Genomic DNA, 25954 nt, shown 5'->3' on the forward strand with positions numbered 1-25954 from the left:
CTTCTGCAGCTGCATTTAACAGCACTACAACAACAGTTCTGTAGTGACAACAACTGCAGCATGGCTTTCTTGAACAACATGGATGAAATCGTGAAACAGTTTATAGGTAGTTTCACTTTTTCAGAAATGTGACAGTCTCACAATAACATTACTGCTCTAGACTGTGCCCACATCTGAAATGGTTTAAGAAATATTTACACAAGAGAGCAGATATGGCCTTAGGTTCCCTATCACCTGTAGTGTGCAGACTGTTACACATTTACTACGTAAGAGTGACGGTTCAAGAAGACAATTTCAGCCATTGAAACAATACAACTAGAAAATCAGTTTTATTACAGGCTAATATTTAGTCCATTTATTATTTTCTTTTACTCACAATTTCTCTCTTTTTTAACTTTTTATGTGCTGTGAGATAAATATGCAAAATAAGCATACTCTGCATTTTCTAATTTACGTAACAGCCTAAAACATGACCCACAATTGAGAGAGATTATTTTGAGTCAATTACTAAATACTGAGTGGTCTGATATACATGGGCTTAGTGTAACAGAAACAAATTGTGGAATTTTTCTCATCTCCTAACCAGAAAATTTGTCTTTCTTGCATTTTTTGAGAATATAACATTTTCAAATAAATATTAAATTAATAAAAAGCACGATATTTCTAAAATTTGGAGATATTATCATGAGTGAAAGCTGCAGGCTCTCCAAATGCTGAAGAACATACATCTTGAGATAAGATGATATAATTTCAGAAAGTACTCAGTTTTACAATATTTAAGTTCCTGAGCTTCAATACCAAACACAATTATATTTTACTAGCTAAAATTCTGGGGCATTCTTAGTTTATAAAATTTCCAAATATGGAATATTTTGACATTTCTGCATTGTTCACACTCAGGAAATTTAGGCACTTATTAACATTGCTATTATTATATGCTAACTGTAATATGCTATTGCACTTAGCATACCTAAAATCCAGTGGTAATTATATTCCTTTTTTAAAATCCCTAATTTTAAACTGAAATCGTTTATAATAAATTAGGTCTTTTAAACTGAATTCTGTATTTTAAAAAATCCAGCCTGGAGCAGCTCTAGAACATTAGGTACTACGGTCGAGTAGGATAAAAATATAGTCAACATTTGGCTTTGAAAAGCAAGAATATGACTTAGCTGGCTCAAGCAAATGCTTCTTTTTAGCTTTCTAACTCACCAAGCTGTTCTCTTTCCAAGCTTCTGGGAATTTTGGTCGTTGCTTCTCCCTAGATACTAGGACTTGCATATCTTCAAAAGTAGGATGGTTTCCAACTTCAGTCTGGAATGCCATCTGGTATTCTGGCACAGACTCCCCTGTTGGTAAAGAAAAAACAAACACACACGTACACCATAAGGAAATCACAGCTGTAAAAAAAAAAAAAAAAAAAGAACCAAGGACTTTTACACAAGAGGAAGCAGCAGGGAGGATGCTCCCTATGAAGTTTTTTTTTTTTTTTTTCACTTTTCCCTTAAAATAGAAAATTTAAATTAACAAAAAGTGGTTGAGTTAAATATGGACAAATCACAGTTCACAGCTGCCTTGTGAGGCACTCAGACTTTTCCCAATTGATGGGTGCATTGGCAAACAGCAAGGGACCTGTGGAGGACAACAAAATTTGCACAAAGTCCAATGCATTGTATGTAATGTGGGAGGGCAGTCCAATAAGACTATAGGTCCCCCCAGATGCAATGTACAGAATTTTGGCCACACATGGAATACTACATGCTAGCATCTGCTAACTCCCGAGGCTGCACCTCACTAATAAATACAATGGTGACGATGGGCTGCATTCCAATGGGTTGCCCTTGTCTGCCTATTTTCCCTACCACTATATTACAGGCATTGAGTGGGTTTTTCAGGGATGCTGGCATCAAGAAGTTTAGCATGAAATGCTAAAGATGTAGCTGTGAAAATCCACATTGAATTATGGCAACAACTTTCCCATGTACACATCCACTAGAAAGGGCTGTTAGAGAGAAACATGGGATGCTACAATCAATCCAAAGGGCTGAATGTACTGATTACAGAGTCCTCCTAACTCAAATCACCCCACAACTCAGGGCAGTGTTAGGATCCATCCAAACTGCACTATATCCAGGTGTGAGAGATGGTTACAGGGCAAATGAACTATACCAAGGACATGGCATTTTACCCATGTCCATTGTATTACAACTAAGTATACAGTAAACCTCCAAGTTAGGCATAGGTTGCTTTCCTGGGCAACCATGTGTAAGTCAAATTTTGGGTAAGTCGGGGAGCCTGCAAACTGACCAGCTCTGTTGTGCTAGTTAGTTACCCTGCTCCCAGGACCGGCAGGGAGCTGGAAACCAGGTGGCCGCCTGGCTCCCGGCTCCCATCTTTGCGGCGTTGGTCAGTTTTCCAGTTCCTGAAAGTGGGGAGGAGCTGGGAGCAGAGGAGAGCTGGGCGCCAGGCTGCCACCTGGTTCACAGCTCTCCATCAGTCCCAAGAGCCAGGAAACTCCCTCCTTGCCACACTGGTCAGTTTCCTGGCTCCCACAAGTGGAGGGGACCCAGGAGCTGCCTGGTTCCTGGCTCCCCACAACTCTCAATTTCAACTTGTGGTAATCCAAGTAATGTTCAAGTCAAAATCACACAATAGGAGTTTTACTGTCATGTACTAATATCAGTAAGATCTTTAACCCTAGATGGCACTGCCCTAATGGTGAAAAATAGTTAGGAAAATCTATTCTGTGGCATATGTATAATGGATTGTATATTTAAAATGTGAGGAGAACACAAAATTTGGTTTCTGGTCCATGTTTTTATTAGCTTAATTATTTTAGTCAATCTTTAGTTACCTGGGAAGAGGTCTGTGCATCTCATGAAGATCTCCCAATAGATCAGGCCTAGTGCATACATATCTACTTGTTTCAGAGCAGATTCACAGTCCCTCAAGTTCACCGCTCCTTCTAGCACCTCAGGGGCCATATAACGGATTGTACCAACCTGTAGGAATGAAGAATTGCAAGCTTAACTCATAAAATAAAGCCTATATTTGGCTTATTTTACTACAGAACCAATTTTTCTTGCCCTACTTTGTGTTTTCTTCTATCATTCAGCAGGAAAAGCAATTACATTATGTACAAACTGGGGTTCTAGCCTCTCATCACCACATTAGTCATAATGCAATTTTTCCTGCTCTATGCTGCTTTAATTGTATTTATCAAATCACTTGCAAAATAAATTATTATGTTCCTTGAATTAACAGATGTGTTGTGAACAAGACACGAGAAGTTATTCTTCTGCTCTACTCTGTGCTGGTTAGGCCTCAGTTGGAGCATTGTGTCCAGTTCTGAGTACTACATTTCAAGAAAGATGGAGAAATTGGAAAGGGTCCAGAAAAGAGCAACAAGAATGATCAAAGGACTAGAGAACATGACTTATGAAGAAAGGCTGAAAGAATTGGGCTTTAGTTTAGTTTAGAAAAAAGAAGATTGAGGGGACATGACAGCGGTTTTCAGGTATCTAAAAAGGTGTCATAAGGAGGCCTCTGAGGATAGAGCAAGAAGCAATGGGCTTAAACTGCAGCAAGCGAGGTTTAGGTTGGACATTAGGAAAAAGTTCCTAACTGTCAGGGTGGTCAAACACCAGGATAAATTGCCTAGAGAGGTTGTGGAATCTCTGTCTCTGGAGATATTTAAGAACAGGTTAGACAAATGTCTATCAAGGATGGTCTAAGACAATTCTCAGTCCTGCCATGAGGGCAAGGGGCTAGACTCGATGACCTCTCAAGGTCCCTTCCTGTCCTAGCATTCTACGATTCTGTGAATTGTGTCCTCATCCTCAGCAGTACATAGTGGAAACCCTGTGACAGAAATAAGAAAGATTGGGTCATGAAAATCCCTCGAGACTGTCACCTGATGGGCTGATCTGAGCCTACTTACCTGCCATCCAGGGTGACCCACCACCAGTGTTCCCTGTAAACTGTGTGCTTGTGCAACCACTGGGGGAAGTTTAAATGCCACCCAGCTTATTAGTAGAGTACCTACAGCTAGGCTGTTTCTTTCTCCTGGGGGCACACATTCACATATGCCTCAGTGCACATAAAAATCTTTTTCTGCATATGGATGGGAAAAATTAGAGAGTGTTTTGACAACCACCCTGTCCTGCTGAGCCAGAAGCTCTGGTCTTCCCCAACAAAAGCCCAGAGTTAAGGTTACAACCCCAGCAGAGCAACACAGACACTGAGAACAGCTCTGCTGTGGGAAGGCTCAATCAGTCATAAGGACCTAACACAGTACTCAGGTGTACAGCTCCAATGAGATCAAAACTCCAGAAAAATCCATCTTACTCTGCATAAAAGTTTTACACAGATCCAGCTCATAACCTGTTCACCCCTTTTATCAATGAAAAAGAGATGCACAGCTGTTACCCACTCAGGTAACAATTATTTACACTATGTTTAAACAGAAGAGATTTTATTAAATATTAAATCCTACTTTTAGCGGTTACAAATGATGACAGATCAGAGTACATTATTAAGATAACACAAAACATACCAGATAATCTTAATATTCTGAGAAACTTGTTACATGCAATTCCTTACCCTAACAGTAGTATTAATTATTTTTCACTCACATTCTAGATAGCCTTCTAGCTTGGGCTCGATCCTGTCCCATGTTCAGTCTTTGTGGTAAGCAGGGGGTGTCTTGGTGTCTCCCAACTGTTCACTCCCTATTGCCTGGTTTCCTACCTACCAATAGATTTTGCCCAAGGGGGGAATCTGTTGTGTTCAGCTTTAACCCTTTCCCCTTTCTCCATGGAAAATACCACATTCAAAAAGGGCTCCAGGATCAGGTAATCTGGCCACATGTCTTTATAGGATCAACCATAGTCCAAGGTTACAGGAAAATCAAGACTATTGACAGATTCAGGCCACTGAGTACTGCTAATGGCTTCACTAGCACATCTAGTTATATAAATGGGTTTTCTACTTCATACTTCTGACTTTATGTACAAGAATGATACATGCACACAAAGGCCATTTCTACACAGGCCACTTCCTTTGGAAGTAGCATGCTAATACAGGGAGCGAAAAATGCTAATAAGGTGCAGATGCAAATTCCCCACGCCTCATTAGCATAACATCACGTGATCTGGAGTCCAGAAGACCATTCGTCCAGACTCCAAAACACCATGTAGAGGCACGGCCCGGGGGGTGCTTCTGGAAGGCAGTCCTTCTTCTGGAGGCCCCTTCTTCCCAAAAATTTTCGGGAAGAAGGGACCTCCGAAAGAAGGACTTCCTTCCGGAAGCCTCTCCCAGGGCCACACTTCTACATGGCATTTTGGAGTCCGGAAGAACGGTCTTTTGGACTCCAAATCACATGACGTTATGCTAACAAGGCATGGGGAATTTGCATCCGTGCCTCATTACCATCTTTCGCTCCATGTATTAGCATGCCACTTCCAAAGGAAGTGGCCTGTGCAGAAACGGCCAAATAGAATATACATGTTTAGAAGGTTACAAGCTCTCCAAAGATAGGTTATATGCTCCAAATTGCATGAGGCACACTTGAGTTGTGCATATTCATATTTAAAAACATTTCCATGAAAATAAGGAGGTGCATCAACAAAGGAGGAATAACACCTTTAACAACAGTTTCTGCCGATAAAAAGCCATGTAGATGCTCCAGGGGGCCTCTGTTGATAGACAGGGCTTCTGGTTCAACGGGCAGCCCTGTTTGCTGAGCTTCTAGTTGGCCCTTCTGCCGCTAGAGTGGCTGGGCAGTCTGGCTGTTCTCTGCCAACAGAGCAGATTGCTCTTTCAATATGCTTTTGTGTGTGGATGTGATCTGTTGACAAAGGTTTTGCCAGAAGATGTCTTCCGCCAGTAGCTTCTGTCAACAGATCGCTGTAGTGTAGATGTAGCCAGGGACTATTCCTTATACTGCCCTTTAAATAATGCAAATTTCTTCTCTCTCCACTTTTTTCTTCAGTCAGGTGTTGAACTTTCTATTGCTAGAAAATCAAAATCTAACCACTAAGCCTTATTTTTTTATTACAACCATCCCTTGCTATATAAGTACAATTGGTTCCCAACTTTCTCCTCGTAGGTGAAAACTCATAAGAGGGATACTCCATTACCATTAAAACACATGTAAAAAGTCTCTGATTGGTTCCCAGTGCTCCTAACACGGCAAAGGAGTAGCCAAATGTGGTGCTGCTTTTGAAAAGCTAAGTGAACCTTGGGTTTGGGGATAAAGGCTGGGGGCAGTTTGGGGCCATAAGCAGGAAGGAGGGTTAAAACCTGGTGGCAGGTTGGGTCCGTGGGGCAGGTAGGGCAGTTAAGGCTGCTGCAGGTTGGGTGTGTGGGCTGATGGGGGGGGGGCAGTCAGGCTGCTGTGGTTTGGGGCTGCAGGTCCAGTGGCGGGGGGGGGCGGGGTTCAGGCTGCCACAGTTCAGGGCTGCAGGACTGGCAGGGAATCAGGCTGCAGCAGTTTGGGGCCACAGGGCTGGCAGGGGGGTGGGTCAGGCTGTGGCAGGTTGGGGCTGTGGGGTCAGTCTATGGTGGGTTGGAGCCACATGGAGTGGAGTAAGGCTCACATTAGCGGCGGGGAGGGGGAATTCACTCATCCAGCGAACAAAGGTAAGTATGTGTCCCCCTCATTAAGCGAGTATTCATAAGTACTCGTTTAATGAGGGATGAGTGTATTATTATTATTTTGTAGTAGCAGTAGTAGTTAATGGAAATTAGATTACTCTAGTTAAACACAGAAGTGAGACTGCACTGTACAGGAATTCAGAGTCTACTGAAATGGATTGTGGGACTTTTCGACACTTAAAGCAGTGCTTCACCGTGTCTGAGTTTCCTATATTCAGATTTCGCTGCGTTCATTCTTCTAAAAGTCACAGAAAGAAGCAAGATCTTAAATATCCTTGCGTGGACTATCACCCTCTCTACAATCCAACCATGTCATCTTGTTCAGGCAGGGGAAAAGCAGTTCCATGCTCCCAGAAGGGGTGGGACTAAGGGCAAGGAGAGGTGGGGCCAAGGGCAACCAGCTCTCAACACCTTCCAGGCCTCAGCACTGCCCACCCCCGACCCTGCCTTGAGCATGCCATGTGGCACCCCCACCTCTCTAGGCAGCCCTCAGATTTGTGCGTAGTGCTGTGGCAGCGCTCCAGTGGCAATTTAAAGGCTCAATGCTCCTTTAATCGGAGCAATTCTCCTTTCCCGACTGTCAGCAGGCCTCTGTTCAGGGGATGATGAAATGGTCTAAATAGCATGCAGAAAGCTGGAAGTGGGATATTAAAACTTAACTTCTATGATATCGCTTCCAATCAAGTTCAGGGTTGGTCATGACAAAAGGTCCTTACAATCCAAGGGTGAACTGGCAATCTCAATAGACCTAAAGCATGTGACTCTACAACACAACAAAACCCCACTGAAATTGCATCTTTGTTTACAGATCTCAGCAGAGAGGCAAAGGACTGAATGGAAATGGAGAGTCAGTTACTCTCAGGGACCAAGTTTAGGCCAAGGGGCTTGGTAGGAACATATGTACTGCCAGTGACCTGTCAGACCTATTCTACTGAAAGAGGACTTCTATCTCCTGGGCTACCAACATGTCACCTTTCCAAGGCACAAGATTTGTTTTTAAATGTTTTATTGAAAGGGCCAAAGACTCTTATCACCCCAATGTTATAACCAGGGCTTTTTCTCCTGGCAGTATGTGCCAATGCTGCATACTGGCACCTCTTGGTCAGGGTTCCCACAGCTGGGGCTGCTGGTGGAGCTCAGTACCCCAGCTGGCTCCCAGCTGTGGGGCTGCCAGAACCCCACAGGCCCTGCAGCAGTGCAGGGTGAGGAGCTGGAGCTCCTGCCAGTGCCACAGTAGAAGGGACCAGGAGCTGGAGCCCCCCAACAGCCCTGCAGCAGTGCAGGGCCAGGAGCCAGAGCCTCTTCCAGCCCTCCAGCAGCTCCAGCCACAGGAACCCAATGGGATTGGGGAAGGCAAGGAGCCAAAATGGTTTAAAGAAAAAAAAAAAAGCACTGATTATAACCCACTCTTTTCTCCACCTACAATATCCCCCCGCTTCACAGAAATTGTGCGGCCGATGCATTAACCCTCTGAGCTACTATTTCAAGACTGTATCAAAAATCATTTTTTCTTACTAGATGCCATTTATAAATGCTGATCATTGTGTTTTCTTAATGTGCGCTCACCTCACTAATGGCAGCATTGTCCTCCTCGCCTGGACGTACCAGTCGATTTCCAGTTAATTTCATGGATAATCCAAAATCACTAATTACACACGTTCCATCATTCTTCACCAGTACATTACGGCTGTTCAAGTCACGATGGGAAATTGCAGGTTTATAATGGTCTAGTTGGACATACAGAAGCGCTCGTTATTATCTGAATAATGACACTGCTTGGCAGAAGCAGCATCAAATGCTGTCTGCTAGTTTATTCTAGCACTTTTTTTTGTTTTTTTTTTTTAAATATTGCTAAAAATTTCTCCTGCTTACAGTGATCACTGCAACATGCTCTATTAACTATTGAAACACTGACAGCTGTTTGTAATATTTTGCTATTTATACACAAGTACCATCAACATATATAAAAGTCAACAAGCTTCTTTTTATTCCAATACATAGTTCAGCATTTTTAGCAGTGTAGCTACACTTGTATTTAAATATAGAGCCACTGTGGCTGACCTAATGGCCAGTACAAATACTACCATCACAGAGTTCTCATTTAAAATAAACCACCCGCAATTCACTATAATTAGTTTAGTGTGTGTGCAGAAATTGGATGGGGGGTACTTATATCACTATCCATCTCACATTTATTCTAATGCTTGAATTCTTCAGTGGATCTTAGTCATCCCGCAGGAGAGCCTCAGAGCCTCCTTCTCAGATTTACCACCCCAGCTGGATGACTGAACATGAATTGGGTAAATCTTCACTGCAATTAGACACCCATGGTTGGCGTGTCAGCTGACTTGAGGCTTGAGCTAAGGAGCTATTTAATTGCAGTGGAACGGTTTCGGCTTGGGCTGTAGCCCAAGCTTTAGGACCTTCCCACCCTGCAACATCCTAGAGCCCGGACTTCAGCAAACACTGAACATCTATTTACAACTTAAGAGCTCCTTAGCTACAGGACCACAAGCCCAAGTCTGCTGGCACAGGCCAACAATGGCTTTTTACCTGCAGTATAGACATTAACTCACTGTTCCCAACTGATTACCCTGTATGACTGAACTTGGAACAGCTAACGTTTGCTAAGTCACACCTCAGCACTAGAAATTAACTGATGACTACACAAGTAACAGGTCACAAACTAGGTTTCAAAATATCAAAATGTATATCAGAGTAGAACACTCAAATGTTCTGCCTTACCCCTTTTCAGTACATTTTTGTGGATTTCACTATAATTTGTGTTATACAGCTAAACAAATTAAATCTAAACCTTTCTGGAAAGGTTTCTTAAAGGGGCTTGTCAATGCACTTATCATAAAGTATTGTGAATGTGATCTTAACAAGAATTTTCAAGTTACTCCTGCTAAATAGTGAAACAGTTTCAATTCAATATTTGAATCAGAACTTGTTTACTGTAACAGCCAGGACTACAGAAGTGGTTTTATTGTGATACTACATTTATAAAACCATGGGAGTTTCTTATACACTGTCAGCTGTGTAAAAGGTTTTTACAAATCAGTCTACTGCTCTAGCTCTATGGCTTAAAGGCTTAAACCATTATAGCTGCTTACAGAGAAGTCTGGATGTACACTTCAAAATGGTTAAATTAAGGTGGTGGCTGGAGGTTCACTAGCACACATGAATACTGAATATGTTAATAACCAGCTTGGTTTTTTATATATTTTCCTTGATTTTTCATTCTCATGACAAATATCAATGCCTATTTTTATGAAATCTTGCTTTTAATCTAAAATACAGCATCCTCTCAAATTCTTATACTTCATGGTGCACTAATCTTTTCACAGCTTTTCATCTTTTCTTTTGTAACAAAAAGGCTAGTGCCTCACTGCCTGAGAATATTCTAATCTTTTATATCATACATGTCTAGTATAGAAAAACAATACTTTAGCTCCAAAAATATTAAATGAAGCATGCAAGCACTGAAGAAAAGGCTTATATCTGTATATTGGCCCATGTTGTGCTGTACAAAAGCATAAAATATGTAGGAGATATTGTTTATACACCAAAAAATGTTTTTGTCCTGAAATGAAAAAATGAAATCATATGAAAAAAAACCTAGAACAGAAGATATATTTTCCTTCCATACACAAAATACCCACTCTTTTTTAACCTATGGACACTGCTTCATTAAGCTATACCTGAACTGTACAACACAAGAACATCAGAACACTTCATTTCCTTTCATTCAGATACTTGTATATTAAATTATTTAGGTCTTCAGTAATCTGTTGTGATACAGCCACACTGCATAACTCTGCTGCTTACTTGCCTGTTCATATGATTCTGTAATCTCTCATTCCACATATTCATAAACATAGATACAGATCTACATCATGATAGTACTCAGGAAATCAGAATGTACTACAGGAAGTGTGGTGTAATTTGTATTTTGAGATATCTGCTCCCATTGATTTCTCAAACCACACGTTTTTCTCTTCACTACTAACATTAAAAATAAAGCAACAGAACGCTCCAACTACTACTTGGTTCCATTCCCAGTTACTGCGGTATAAACATGTCTCCTCTTGACCATACCTCCTCGAGGTAACTCTGTGTGAAGGTATGCCAGGCCCCTCGTCACCGAATGTGCCAAACGACAGGAGCTCACCCAGTCACTGGTGTGGAGACTCAAGTACTTACACAAGGAACCCTAGAGAAAACAAATACAATACAGTGGATTGAAATTACATAAAGATGAATAATCAAGTCAAAACCTTTTTCACATCATTCCCAGTGTTCCCTGAGAACCTGACCCTAAAATTGTTCACCACTCTATCTGCCTGCTGTCAATTGCAGGATTGGGGCCCAAGTTTATTTTTTATCACTGGTTGTGGCTGCTATTGGTTTTATGGTTTAGTCAAAAAAATTAGAGTAGATAAACCAAAAGATTACATTTATGTTTTGCAGGTGGTTATAATATTCTGAAATTGCTGGTCAACAGTGCCAGAAGAAAATAATTGAAAAACCAATTGTGTGAAATACAAAATGGTGGATTTTGAACGCTAAATCAGGATTTTTAGCCATAATAAGAAGTTTACTAACTTATCTCCCTAGTATTTTTCCAGTTCCAGAAGATTTAGGCTTGGTCTGCACCACCGTTTTATGTTAGTATAACTGAGGGTAAGTCTCTATGAGGGACACAAGCAATTTCAGACACATAATTCTAGCTATGGCATTTGTGTAGCTACAACTGATATATCAGAATCGACTCACTTCCCTAGTGAAGTCCAAGACCCTTCAGTCTCACATCAATGTCCCTTACTCAACGTGACTGAGTGGAGTACAGGGGTCAATGATTGAGCCCAGAGAGGTCAATTTTGCTGTGTCTTCATCAGACGTGCAAAACTGAGCGCCACACAGCACATCCATCTTCTGGTAAGCACACACAAGCTGAGTCACTTGGGGTGTAAAGAATTCACACCCCTGAGCACAGTATTTATACCAACCAAATCTGCAGTGTAGACTACTACATAGCCAGGAAGGCTTCTTCTGTAGACATAGTTACTTGGGAGGTAAAGTATATATGTGGATGTAGACAGCATCTGCAGACTGTAAGCGTAGACAAGCCCTCAGGTCAGACAACAAACACTGCAGGGATAGACAACTGTAGCTAGTAGTAAAAAGAAGAGTTGGGTGGCGGGCTGAGAGAGCCCTTTTACCATGCCATGAAGATACCACTTCAGGGGCCATCAAAGCTGACCCAACAGGTACAGCTAAGGGAAAAATTTGCCAACGATCATGCACGTAGCATGCATGCACACACCTACTAGAATGGACATAAACAATCACTCGAAGAATAATTATTACTATTGATTAAAAATAATTTCCCTTGGACAGTCCATTCCTGTTTGAACACTGATGCTTCCCACTCATTTTCACCACAAAGACTGATCACACAATCCTCATCCTTCTGGATAATGGTGAATATTGTATTAGTAGCTCAGTTACACAAGGACAAAAAATGTTTAAAAAAATGAAATGTCAGAGTGCCTGAACATATTGGCTTTTTTATATATCAAAGCCAACAAGAAACAATTAAACAATTCTGAAATAAAAATTAACGCTTAGTTATTATATATATTTTACATATACTTCATTTATTTTAGAATACATATTACAACTATGCAGTACATATTTATTTTAGAATTAAACACATCACAGTCAAGCTGTGCATACACATACACAATACTGAAATTCAGCTAGTTCTCTTATCAGAACAAAACATGCTACACAATATTCTGAAAAAATATTTCAGCTCTACTCTGCGCTGGTTAGGCCTCAGCTGGAGTAGTGTGTCCAGTTCTGGGCACCAGAGTTCAAGAAAGATGTGGAGAAATTAGAGAGGGTCCAGAAGAGAGCAACAAGAATGATTAAAGGTCTAGAGCAGGCGTGTCCAACCCACAGCCCGTGGGCCACATGCAGCCCTGGACAGCTAGTAATCCAGCCCCACAAAATCATAAACTTTTAACATTATTATGTGATTTATAATACATTAACTATATTATATATTTTATATACGGCCCAAGACAATTCCTCTTCACTCAATGGGGCCCAGGCAAGCCAAAAGGTTGGACAACCACGGTCTAGAGAATGTGACCTATGACGAAAGGCTGAAAGAATTGGGCTTGTTTAGTTTGGAAAAGAAAAGATTGAGGGGGGACATGATAGCAGTTTTCAAGTATCTAAAAGGGTGTCATAAGGAGGAGGGAGAAAACCTGTTCTTCTGGCCTCTGAGGCTAGAACAAGAAGCAATGGACTTAAACTGCAGCAAGGGAGGTTTAGGTTGGACATTAGGAAAAAGTTCCTAACCGTGAGGGTGGTCAAACACTGGAATAAATTGCCAAGGGAGGTTGTGGAATCTCCATTGCTGGAGATATTTAAGAACAGGTTTAATAGATGTCTATCAGGGATGGTTTAGACAGTACTTGGTCCTGCCATTGGGGCAGGGGGCTGGACTCAATGGCCTCTCAAGGTCCCTTGCAGTCCTAGTATTCTATGATTCTATGAAAAGGTATGGAGAAAATTATCCCCATTAGTCTCACTTCATGCCTATCTTTTTAGCCAAACATACCATGGGATCTTTAATGTCTACATAGACCAGCCAGATTCAACCTTTGTTTGTTTAAGATTTCATATGCAAGATGACTGCCTACCCTCCTGCAACACGCACACTGTAAATTGCACATAACTCAGTTTAACTGCTTTGAAGAATTAAGTTGAGGTGATTTTATCTTTCTTGCCTGACCTGTGGCCCCTTATGACTTTGCACTTTAGTTCAACTTCAGCAGCGCTGTGCCAATGTAGTGCTTCTAATGTAGATTAGGTGTTAGTAGTTGTGGAAGAGGGAGATTTATATAGCCTATTACATGAAAGTTGAGTTGATTCAGGTAAAACCTGAACCAATGGTTCTGAAAAGTAAATATGATGTGCAAACTGTCTCTATAAATGCACCTTCTCTATAATTAACGCAAAATTTCTGAACTGCAGAAAAATAAAATAAGCTCACACACAAAAATGTTTAGGGAAGACAGTATTTTGTGCTGCCTAAAAGAGCAGCAGCATTTATAGTATCAAATTTATCTGACAAAAATCTATTTTTGATCTATTAGTCTACAGTTAAATTTAATTGACACATCGTAAACTAGTTGTATACTTCTGGAAAGCACAGCTTCTAAAAAAAGACTTGTATAATAGAAACTTGATTATCCAGCATCCTTGGAGAATAGGTGTTGCCAGACAATCAAATTTTCCAAATAGTTGGTACCACTCTGCTGACTCCGGCCAGGTGGACTGGCCCTGCTGTCACTGGCCCCAGCAGGCAGCTGGTCCCAGTTTTCCAAAAGGTACTGCTGACATCAGCTGGCATCCCAGCCCCACTCTGCTGGCCCCACTCCACTAGCCCCACCTGGGCAGCCTGCTGGGCAGTTGGCCCCCATTTTCCAATAGGCCCTGGCTAGTGAGCATGCCAGTTTTCAAAGTGTCAAATAACATGGCTTTTACTGTACTACAATTAAAAGCAGAGCATTTTTCCAAGTTCTACAAATGCAGTCCAAGAAAACTGGTGTGACCATATAGAACAGAATCACCTGGGAAAATCAAATATTACAGTAAACAGTGTTATGGTTTATAAATCTACTGATTTCTATGGAGTATTTTTACATTAGTCTAGGTTTGGTAGGTTATTACGCAAGAAGAACTAATGAAAAACACTGGCAACATATTACAATAAATCCTGTCTATTTTACTGTTCTTAGTTATAGAAAATAAATTGGTTTGTTTTGTATGAAGTACTTACATTAGGATAATATTCCATCACCAACAGATATTCCATACGTCCATCTGCAGTGAATCGCTCATCTCCCACAATGAAGTGGGCAATATTGTCATGATCCATCAGTGGGACTCTGTAAATGTTCCTCTCATTGATAAAGTTCTGGCGGTTAGCAAAGGAAAATACTTTTACAGCCACTGGACGCTCATCTAGGGAACCTTTATACACTGCTCCATATCGTCCCCGACCAATCAGCTGTAAAAAGTTTAAAGTAGTCATTATAGTGATTAAAACAGTAATTATCAAAGAAGGTTTTCATGATGCAAAGTAGCATAGATACATATAGCCATGCACTACATTGTAAATGTCACTCCCCTTCACTTAACATTTATTACCAAATAAAAAGTCTCAGCATTCTAGTAATAAATTTTCGTAAACCTGAGATGCACATTTGTATAGAATAAATGCATACACATGTTAAAATTGGTCACAGGATGGTATACGTTCACAAGGAATTTTGCATTGTGTACAGGCAAAGAATTATACACAAGTGCACATTTTTTGGCATATGTTTGTTTTTTAAATTGCTACTGGCCCATAGAGAAAAAAGTAGGATTGCAAGCAAGCTATGAAGTTTCAAACACCTTACTGAATTTGGTTCTGAGAGAAGACAGATCCTACACCTGCATTTGTGTGACCCTAAAAGTATCCTAAACCTAGAAGGCAAGGTACTCCCTAGTATCTAGCATTGAGTTTCAGCTGGCTTGACCAACCCAGTACCCGCAACTATTATCATAATCTGTATCTATAAAGTGTTATGTAAGGTATCAGGTGTGAACAGGTGACACACTGATCATTAGTATCATTCTGAAACATATACATTAATGCCATACATAAAATTACACATATGCTCTCATGTTATGTTTCGGAGGTTGTAAACAGATCAGGCAAAGCAGATTTATTTTTTCTAGTCAAAGGAATGCATCTCCCATGATAGTCAAGCCAGGTACAGCTAAAAGACAATGGGTATGGGAGAGTGTAGAAGATAGTTTGTATTGTAAAAGTATAACAAATGGGGGAGAAGTTGAAATAGCATCTACACTAGATGGCTTGACATTTACATCCAGCAGTGGAAAGAAACTTTATTAGGGAATCATCTTCAGAAAAATGCATTTCCAAAATTGACTGGATCACAATGAGGGGAGGAGCGAACCCCTAAAAAAAAAAATCACCCTTCACCTCAGCAGCCAAAGAAACTAAGTGCTTTGAGCTCTATCTAAAGAACACATTTGCCATGCTGAAAGAATGACTGGCGAGAAAATCCTTGTTTGAACAAACGACTAATCTGAAGCTGAATTTTAATCTTAGATGCATTTTTTTGGAACCATTACGATCCTTCTTCCCTCTACTTTAAACATATAACTTTTTGTTAATGAACTGGTTTTACTTTTACTATAAACCAACTCAATGCCACGATGGAAGGGAAGGATGAATTAACACCCTAATTAAGTTAGCAAACTGCTATGGTCTATGGCTTGAAAGGAAGTGAACTTGTTCTCATCTAAAACCATGAGGGCTACAACACGAGGGCCCAGAGCTCAGACACCCTCCTCACAGAGGTGGAAGACATCAGGAAGGCCACGTTCCAAGGGAGGTAAAAGAGGGATAACATGGCCAAGGGCATGAAAGGGGAACCCATAAGTAGCCAGAGGACCAGGTTAAGGTGCCAGGCAAGAACTATTGGTACATGCCCTTGAGAAAGTCGCCAGCCATGGTTTTGACAAAACCTCTCTCTCGGCTGGAAGGCCGAGTTGGCTGTCAGGTGAACCTTGAGCGAACAAGAGGCAAGACCCTGTTGCTTCAGAGAAACAGGACAGAGATGGACAGAGGCATGAGGTCGTGCTGATGAGCTGAAGCAGGGGACAGAGCGTATTGAAGAGCTGGAGGCCCAGCCACAGATGCCCACCACAGAAGCCCTTGAATGGGAGCAACTGTGCGGGGACCAGCATAGAGAGAGGTGCTGCGATTGCAACTAGTGCCTCAACTCAGCCTAAGAGTGCTGTGAGCAGCTACACCAGAACTCCACGTGGTGCTGCGAATCTGAGTACATATTCTAGTGCTTCTCCACATTGCTAGTGAAACAGTTCTTCCTAATATCCAACCTAGACCTCCCGCACTGCAGCTTGAGAACACTGCTCCTTGTTCTACCGTCTCTCAGCACTGAGAAGCCTCTCTCCATATTTCTTGGAAACCCCTCCAGGCAGCTGAAAACTATCAAATGCCTCCCAGAATCCTGCATTTGGGACAAAAATCCTGAAGCAAGTCAGGCCCATGAAAAGTACAAAAGACCTTATAAAACACAATAGGCAAATAATCAAATACCAGATGCCTTCCTTAGAGCAAAGGTGTGCAAAGTAGGAACGTGGATGCCCATGTGGGGGAGGGGCTATGAAATTTCTTAACTGGGGGGGTGGGCGGAGCACAATTGGCTGCTGGGTCTCAGGCTCTTCTATCTCATTTAAAATGTTGAAATATGTTACTGTTTTTATGTCTGTGTATTCACATTTTTATACTAACTAATAAAGTTCTTACATTCTGCATACTTATTTTCTTACACTTGCCAAAACGGTTCTTTTTTCATATGAACATAACTGAAATTTCCATCAGATTGGATTAAATTAGACAGACTGGGGAGAGGGCTGCTAATTGCAGGGATGAAAGGTGGGGTCTGACGTATAAAGTTCGCTCACCCCTTCCTTAAAGCAAAGTCATATAGGGCAGAAAACAATTCTGAGAGTGTCAGATCCTGTTTAAGTTCTTCCTCATCTCATGATGATGATCTTCCATGTTGAGATTCTTGGAATACTGTCAAGGAGCTACCAAGTTTCAGATGGATACACAGGCTCTAGGGTATACAGATCTCAGATTTATTAAAAAATAAAAAAAATCACAGCAAAATTCTTAATTCCATCTTATGATGCTATGAAGCTGATAGTATTGGCTTATTACCAAACACCTGACCCTTCTGTGATAAGACCTGTGGCTCCAGAATTGGGCTGATCATCCATCAACAGACTCAAAGAGGAGGATGACATGAAGATATCCTGAACATTGAGTGACCACCAAGAAGGAGGACAGATTATTATTTTGGGATGAAAGGACAAAACTTCTCCCTGGGACACTTAGTGAGCCCTACTAAAAATCCTTCCCTGATTCATTTTCTAAAATGTTTCACTTCCACATGAAGTCACTTTTCATGACACCTAAAGCCTTGCAGATAGGTTAACAAAAAAAACCTGTGCTGCCTTATCAACTGCCTGAGCATTGATGTTGCCTATATAATGGCTCAGAACAGGACTTTCTTCCCTCCTTGTTCCCACCAATTTTGCTTTCCCTAGAGACACTAGTGGCTTCAGTGAAACTCTGCTATCTGCTCCACAAACTGTAGGAACGGGAGTCCTGTGACTAAGCGAAAAGCCAGGGGAACTTGAAAACATTTCACTGGTTCTGGCTTGGTCTTTGCAAAGAAGCTTCCAGAAAGATAGTTCAACTCTCCCGGCACAGACCTTTCCCGAACTGGGAGTAAGTTTCACTCTGGCTTGCTCAGCTGGCTTATGGATGACATGCCTACATGCCATCAGAAGCCAGACTTCCCTGCAGGTCTCAGCCGGGACATGTAAGCTGAGTTCCTACAACAATGCTGTTCTTCAAATCTTCCTCAGTGCCACATATTTTAAGTTCAAGAGCATTCAGGCAGAGAAAATACTAAGTCAATGAAGAGAACAGAGACGCTTTGATAATCTTGTATAAATCTTCTGAAAGTTCTGTTACAAAGGGATACCTGAAATTTGCTCTTTGTGCCATCCAAAGGCAGATAATTCTGGAGTTATTCCTGATTCCTAAGTACAGGCCCAGAGAAAAGATCTGGACTGCTTCTCATTGACACAGACGTGGAGAACACCTCACTGTGCAGACTATCTGACATTAAGAAGCTAGAGAAAACACACAGCACTCTGCTATTATTTGAAGAGCACTACTGGAATCCACAGTAAATTCTATATGTGCAGTAGGGTTCCTGTGACGTTTCAAACTACTATTGTCAGATATTGTACTTTTAATTTTTTTAGTAGGGACATCAATGTCAAATAAGAAAAGCATTTCACACTTTTGAAATACAACACGTACAAGTACTCCTCACTGCTCTTCACGTGTTAATACTCTTCCAAAATAAAGAGCACATTTTGACCAATATCACTGATATTGTTGAATAAAGCAAAAAAAGTAAAATATTTACTTTGGCTTCTGGCATTTCCAAGGTAACCCCCTATGTATTTTATGGCTGTGTTTATAGCTTTTACTGCAGTTCACAATAGCCAGAACCAGGACAATACAAAAGTGAGATCATTTATTACATAAAGCTGTTTCTTAAATATTACAATATTTGATCACAGGTAGTACAAACAATGAAGAGTAAATAAGATCCAGAAAGTCTTACCTCTAACAATTTTAGATTATCCAGGTCTAGGGAAGGCTCTGATGCTGCTGCCTCCATCATGTTCATACTGTGTAGGCCTTGCTTACGGTCACCTAAAGATATGGGAACCAGAAGCACTGATAATTAAGGCTTTGCGCAAAAATGCATATGAGAATAGTTGCAGAATTAACCTGGGACTTTATAGCAACAGTTGTTCTTACAAAGAAGCCCATGCCAAGATAGGAGTAACGCTGCAAACCCTTCTCCCCCAAGCTAACATAACTAAAAAGTTGAAAGAGGAGGTGATTCTTTTATATATGACTCAGAATCCCACTGGCGTTGGCCTTAAAGAAGACTGATGCCTCCACACAACCTTATTTGCTGAACTGAGGATTCATGGAAGAAAAATGGACCCACATTGAAAACATGGGAGTCCTTAGAAAAGAAAGGTTACTCACCGTAGTAACGGTGGTTCTTCGAGATGTGTCCCCGTGGGTGCTCCACATTAGGTGTTGGGCTCGCCCGGCACCGCAGATCGGATCTTCTGAGCAGTTTCTGCTGGACCGCGCATGCGCGGGTGCGCGCCGCTCCCTTGCGCGCTCCTGGCCACGTGCGCGATCCGGTCCCTGCCAGTTCCTTGACCAACCGCCTCGGATGCTCCTGCAAAACACTAAACAGAGATCCGAAGCGGGGAGGATGGGCGGGTAGTGGAGCACCCACGGGGACACATCTCGAAGAACCACCGTTACTACAGTGAGTAACCTTTCTTTCTTCTTCGAGTGTCCCCGTGGGTGCTCCACATTAGGTGACTACCCAGCAGTAACCCAAGATAGGAGGTGGGTAATCGGATCATGTGCAGCTTGTCCCTGAGAGGACCGCTGTCGAGAGACGGGTATCCTCTTGGAACTCCTGTGAAGGGCGTAATGTTTGGCGAAGGTGTCATAGGATGACCAGGTCGCCACTCTGCAAATGTCTTTTAGCGCAACGCCCTTGAAAAAGGTTGTTGATGCCGCCACCGCCCAAGTGGAATGAGCCCTGGGCGTGGCCAGTAAAGGAGTCTTTTTGAGTTCGTAGCACATTTTTATGCAGGATATGATGTGCTTCGAGATTCTCTGCGAAGAGAGACCTTCTCCTTTCAATTTGGGAGCGAGAGAGACTAGGAGTCTATCCGTTTTCCGGAAGGACTTGGTCCTGTCTATATAGAAGGCTAGCGCCCTCCTCACGTCCAAGAGGTGTAGGCGCGCCTCTTTGTTAGAGTTATGAGGCTTTGGATAAAACGAGGGTAAAACGATAGGTTCGTTAATGTGAAACTCAGAAGAAACTTTAGGAACAAAAGCTGGATGCAGCCGTATGGTTACCGCCTCCTTGGAAAAAACAGTGCAGGGTGGCGTTGCCATAACTGCTGCAAGCTCGCTCACCCTGCGAGCTGACGTGATTGCGAGAAGAAAGGTCGTCTTTATCGTAAGGAGGTGGAGGGAAACCGTGGCCAAAGGCTAGATCGGTGGGCCCGTTAGCGCATTAAGCACCAGGTCCAAGTTCCACGAAGGTGGAAGCGGTTTCTGAGGGGGGTATAGGTTTACCAACCCTTTGAGGAACCTGGTAACCATGGGATGGGCGAACACTGTGTGCCCTTCCTCTTCGCGTCTGAACGCCGAAATGGCGGCAAGGTGGACCTTTAACAAGGATAGTGAGAGTCCTCCTCTCGAGGTCCAGTAAATACTCTAATATTACAGGTATAGGCACCAAAAGGGGGGCCAGCTGTTTGGTAGAATACCATGCCATGAAGCAAGTCCATTTGTGCTTGTAGGTCTTCCTGGTGGAAATCCTCCTGCTACTTTCTAGGACTTGTTGCACTTCCTCCGTACATGTGCTCTCTAGGGAGCTGAGCCATGGATTAACCACGCCTGTAGTCGCAGGCCTTGGGGGTGTGGATGCACTATGGACCCCTGGGCTTGCACGAGCAGATCCAGCGCCACCGGAAGGGGCATCGGTGGACGGTCCGCCATGCCCAGGAGTAGGGGGGAACCACTGCTGTCGATCCCACGTTGGGACTATCAGGATCATTCGGGCTCCTTCCCTCCTGGCTTTCTGCAAGACTTTGTGGATCAGCACTGTGGGAGGAAAAGCGTAAAGCAGGGGGCCCCTCCAGGAGATCGCGAATGCGTCCCCCAGGGACCCCCGTCCCAGTCCTGCCCTGGAGCAGAATCGTGGGCACTTCTTGTTGTGTTGAGTGGCAAACAGGTCTATCTGGGGAAAACCCCATGCGTGAAAAATCGGTCGTAGCAGATTGGGACGGATCTGCCACTCGTGCGTGAGTGCGAAATGCCTGCTCAGCTGGTCTGCCTTCACATTGTGAGCGCCTGGTAAGTACAAGGCTTTCAAGATTATATTGTTGGCGATGCACCAGTTCCATAACCGGACTGCTTCCGCACATAAGGCACGGGACCGAGCTCCTCCTTGCCGATTTACATAAAACATGGCGGAGGTATTGTCTGTACTGATCCCGACTACTTTGCCTTGTATATGGTCTCGAAAGTGTCTGCAGGCATTGAACACTGCTCTGAGCTCCAGTATATTTATGTGCAGTGACTGCTCCGTGGAGGACCACGGCCCTTGAGTCACCTCTTCGCCCATGTGTGCTCCCCACCCTATGAGGGAGGCATCTGTAGTAAGAAAAACCGATATTTGTGGTTGGTGGAAGGGTACCCCCCGTTAGCAAGTTCTTGGAGTTTACCCACCATTGCAGGGATTTGCGCACCTCTGCTGTGGGCAACACCACCCTGTGAACGGAGTGTGCTGCCGGTTTGTATACGCTCGCCAGCCAGTGCTGCATGCTGCGCATGTGTAACCTGGCGTTCTGTACTACGAACGTCGCTGCTGCCATGTGGCCCAGCAGCTGTAAGCACGTCAGGACCGGCACCGTAGGGCTGAAGGTGATGACCTGCATGAGGGAGCCGATGGCCCGAAAGCGAGTCTCTGGTAGATACACCCTCGCGGTAATAGAATTTATGCGTGCCCCTATGAACTCTATGTCCTGTGTGGGGTCTATCTTTGATTTTGCCAGATTGATAACCAGGCCGAGCAAAGAGAACGTGCCTGCTGTGACGCGTATCATGCGTAGTACCTCCTCCTTCGAGGCCCCTTTGAGTAGGCAGTCGTCCAGATACGGGAATATAAATACCCCCTGTCTGTGCAGGTAGGCTGACACCACTGCCAAGGTCTTGGTGAAGACTCTGGGGGCCGAGGAGAGGCCAAACAGTAGAACCTTGTATTGAAAATGTTCTTTGCCTACCATGAACCGGAGGAATCGTCGGTGAGCCGGATGGATAGTCATGTGAAAATACGCGTCTTGTAAGTCGAGGGCTGCGAACCAATCTCCATCGTCCAGTGCCGTAAGGATGGAGGCGATTGTGATCGTCCGAAAGCGTTGCTTGCGCAGGTACCGGTTGAGGCCTCGAAGATCTAAGATGGGCCTCCAGCCTCCTGTCTTTCTCTCCGTGAGGAAGTACCTCGAGTAGAACCCTTTCCCTTGCAGTTGCTCCGGCACTCTTTCCACTGCCCCTATGAGCATGAGATGGTCTACCTCCTGCTTGAGCCTCGCTATGTGGGAGGCCTCCTGGAGGTGGGGCCTGGGTGGAGGTCGTGGCTGTGGGAGCGACTGGAAGGGGATGGCGTGCCCCGTGGCTATGATCTCCAGCACCCATTTGTCTGTGGTGATCCTTTGCCACTGGTCGTAGAATGGTCAGAGGCGATGGTGGAATAACTGCTTCGGATGACCTTGTGCGATGGTAGTGATGGCGCAGCCCTGGATCTGTGTGTCAAACTTGTGGCCTTTGGCCCTGCCCTGAGGACGCACGGCTCTGTTGGGAACGTCGCCTGGGAGTTCTGTACTGCTGGTGCTGTTGATGTCGCCCTTGCTCGTAACCCCTGTGGTACTGGGGACGCTGTTGCTGGTACTGGTACGGTCTTTGTTGAGGGTAGTACTTTTTCTTTCTGTATGGAGGGGTGTAAATCCCCAGGGTCTTAAGTGTGGCTCTTGAATCTTTACTGGAATGAAGGACCGAGTCAGTTGATTCAGCAAACAGCTTCTGCGAGTCGAAGGGAAGATCGACTATCTTTGCCTGCAGATCCCTCGGTATACCTGAAGTCAGGAGCCAGGACTCCCTTCGCATCACCACTGCCGTAGCTGTGGAGCATGCTGCTGTGTCCGCAACATCCAGGGCGATCTGAACTCCCGTCCTTGAGGCCACGTAGCCTTCTTGCACGATGGCCTTGAGCACCGGTTTCTTGTCCTCTGGAAGCGAGTCCATGAGGGAGGTTAGCCTAGTGTAGTTGTCGAAATTATGGTTCGCTAGATGCGCTGTGTAATTTGCCATTCACAACAGTAGAGTGGAGGAGGAGTAGACCTTTCTGCCAAACAGCTCTAGCTTCTTGGCATCTTTGTCTGTTCCCCCTGTCTTGAATTGAGATGTCTTCGATCTTTGTTGCGACAACTCCAACACCAAGGAATTTGGTTGTGGGTGGCTGAACAGGAACTCCATGCCCTTCGCCAGCACGAAGTATTTCTTATCCGCTCTCTTGTAGACAGGCAGAATAGTCGCAGGGGTCTGCCATATCATAGTGGCGGACTCCAAGATTGCTTCATCAAGCAGTATTGCTATTTTGGAGGAGGCCGGAGGTCTCAGATTTTTGAGGAGCTTATGGTGTTTCTCTTGCACCTCTGCTGTCTGGATGCCTTGCGTGAAGGCCACCCTCTTAAACAGCTCTTGAAACTGTTTGAGATCGTCCGGAGGATGGACGTTCCCCGGGGCCGTAGCCTCGTCCAGGGAGGAGAGCGAGGAACCGCTAGGGTACGCCTCCCTGGACCCTTCCGGTTCCTGTTGGTGATGGTACATCCACTCGCTGGAAGCTTGCAAGGGAAAAATCTCGGGGTTCCATAACCAGTTCCCCCTGAGATACTTGAGTCTCTGTCCCCCTTCGCGATTGCCCTTTGGGATACGGGACCGTCTGTGGGGATCTTTCCCTGGTAGATTGCCGGTGGCGTCTATGCCCCGCGTGATAAGGGCGACCATGGCAGCATGGGCACTGTTCTTGGGAAGGTGACCTAGACCACTCCCTTGGTGCATACCCTCTGCGTCTGGTGGAGCGAGATCGTCGAGAGACCTGGGACACTGGAGAGAGCGATTTGTGATAGTACTCCAGCAGCTCAAACCCCAGGAAGGGTGAAGGTGGTCCCAGCCAGGGCGAGGCTGGTTGTAAAAATGGAGACGGGGGCTCCAGGTAGGCTAGGGGGGACCCCTGCCTTCTAGTTGGAGTCTGCAGCATGAGCGGAGGGCTGAGAGAAAGCAACTCTGCAGCCCTGTCTGGAGAGGGGCTGCGGTGCCTTGTTTTGTGTGCAGCCTTCCCCCTACCTTGAGGGGGTAGCTCCGCCCCCTGACGTGTAGGGGATCTCGGCCCCGTCCGCGCCGTGCTTGGCACGCTTATGGGCGGTGCCGCACGGGCGGTGTCCTCTGGTGCCTGCAGGCTGCGTGCCTGCGCGCTCTGCACCGCCGGTTCCCCGGGGGTCGGTGCCGCTGCTTGCGGTGCCGCCGGTACCGGCGCTTGTTTAGCCGCCGCCTGGCCTGCGGTGCAGGGCGGCTGTTTGATTATCGGAGGCTGAGCCGCCTCCACGTGGCTCTCCGTGCCGCCGCCGATCAGCTGCTGCTGCGGCTGGGGGCTGTGCGCTCCTCCCGTCCCGCTCGCTGTTGCTGCCGGCAGGGATCGGGGTGGGGAGACTTTCACCTGTTTTTGCACTGATGGGGTGAGGGAGGCGGCTTTCCTTTTATGGGCCCCGGAGGGTCCCTCCTGCTGCGGCCGCTCCGGCACGTCTGGCTGGAGGGCCTTGTCGAAGAGCAGCATTTTAAGCCGCATCTCCCTGTCCTTCCTTGCTCTGGCTGTTAATTTTGCACAGAAGGAGCATTTCCGCATGACATGGGACTCCCCCAGGCACCTTATGCAGTGACTGTGCCCATCAGACGCTGGCATTGCCTCTCGGCAAGACTCACATTTCTTGAATCCTGAAGAGGACATTGTTGGTGAGTCTTTCAGTTGTTAATGGGGTACTTAGCACCTTCTCTGTGCTGTTTTCCCCCTCTCCGATAGCCTGCCGCGGCAGGAGGGCTAATGGCCCTAGGCTCCCGGCCTCCGGTGCTCCGCTTGTTACTAGGACTGGACTGAATGCCGTCCCGCTTGTTTTGTTTTTGAAAATAACAACTGGCTAACTTAACAGTAGCCTAAGAACTTGAAAACTTTAAAGAAAAACAGTTAAAACCATTGAATACGCTAACTTGGCCGTAGCCTAGTCGGATTCCGTCTGCAGCCGACGGCGGTTAAGAGGAACTGGCGGGGACCGGATCATGCACGTGGCCAGGAGCGCGCAAGGGAGTGGCGCGCACCGGCGCATGCGCAGTCCGGCAGAAACTGCTTGGAAGATCCGATCTGCGGCGCCGGGCGAGCCCGACACCTAATGTGGAGCACCCATGGGGACACTCGAAGAAGAGTTTCTATTGTCCATTAAGAAATATATGGAAAAGGTGGGAGGAGAAAGAAGTAAAAGGATTATAATTGTGAAGAATGGTCAATATAATAAGAAAAAAGAAAATCTTAAAATTCTACCTGCAAACATCCTATAGCCAAAGAATATAGCAGCAATCAAAACAGCTAATACAAAGACTGAGGCCAAGGCAATAATGATAGTCTCATCTCGGTGTAAAGACTCAGGTGAATCTGCAAGAAAAAGAAAGAAGAAAGTACGTGTCACTTTTCAAAAGATAATTACAAAAATTCAGCATCCTACAACAGACAAAACTACAGAAATGTTAAACAAATCATACTGCAGAGATTACACTATATGCCCCTAATTTATTTTAGTCTTTAAAAGTTAAGGAGCAGAGAACAGGTGACTAGCCAAATATGGTTGAGCACATTATCTCTAAGGCATTTTTTTC

General features: G+C 44.4%; 1 protein-coding gene across 3 annotated transcripts in view; it reads right to left on the reverse strand.

Annotated features, from left to right (window-relative positions):
• Window positions 1–25954, reverse strand: part of BMPR2 (bone morphogenetic protein receptor type 2) — a 154743-nt gene that overhangs the window by 25798 nt on the left and 102991 nt on the right. For all 3 annotated transcript variants that reach the window (XR_012646430.1, XM_075001702.1, XM_075001703.1), the window contains 7 exons: window positions 25623–25733; window positions 18990–19081; window positions 14519–14749; window positions 10759–10873; window positions 8224–8384; window positions 2855–3002; window positions 1213–1349 (listed from right to left, as the gene is read on the reverse strand). Coding sequence is in view for 2 of the 3 variants with exons in the window: in XM_075001702.1 (XP_074857803.1) it covers window positions 1213–1349; window positions 2855–3002; window positions 8224–8384; window positions 10759–10873; window positions 14519–14749; window positions 18990–19081; window positions 25623–25733 (995 nt within the window). In the remaining variant the exon portion in view is untranslated. The remainder of the gene's footprint in view (window positions 1–1212; window positions 1350–2854; window positions 3003–8223; window positions 8385–10758; window positions 10874–14518; window positions 14750–18989; window positions 19082–25622; window positions 25734–25954) is intronic.

Source organism: Carettochelys insculpta, chromosome 8 (genome assembly GCF_033958435.1).
Source record: "Carettochelys insculpta isolate YL-2023 chromosome 8, ASM3395843v1, whole genome shotgun sequence".
Classification (NCBI taxonomy): Eukaryota; Metazoa; Chordata; order Testudines; family Carettochelyidae; genus Carettochelys; species Carettochelys insculpta.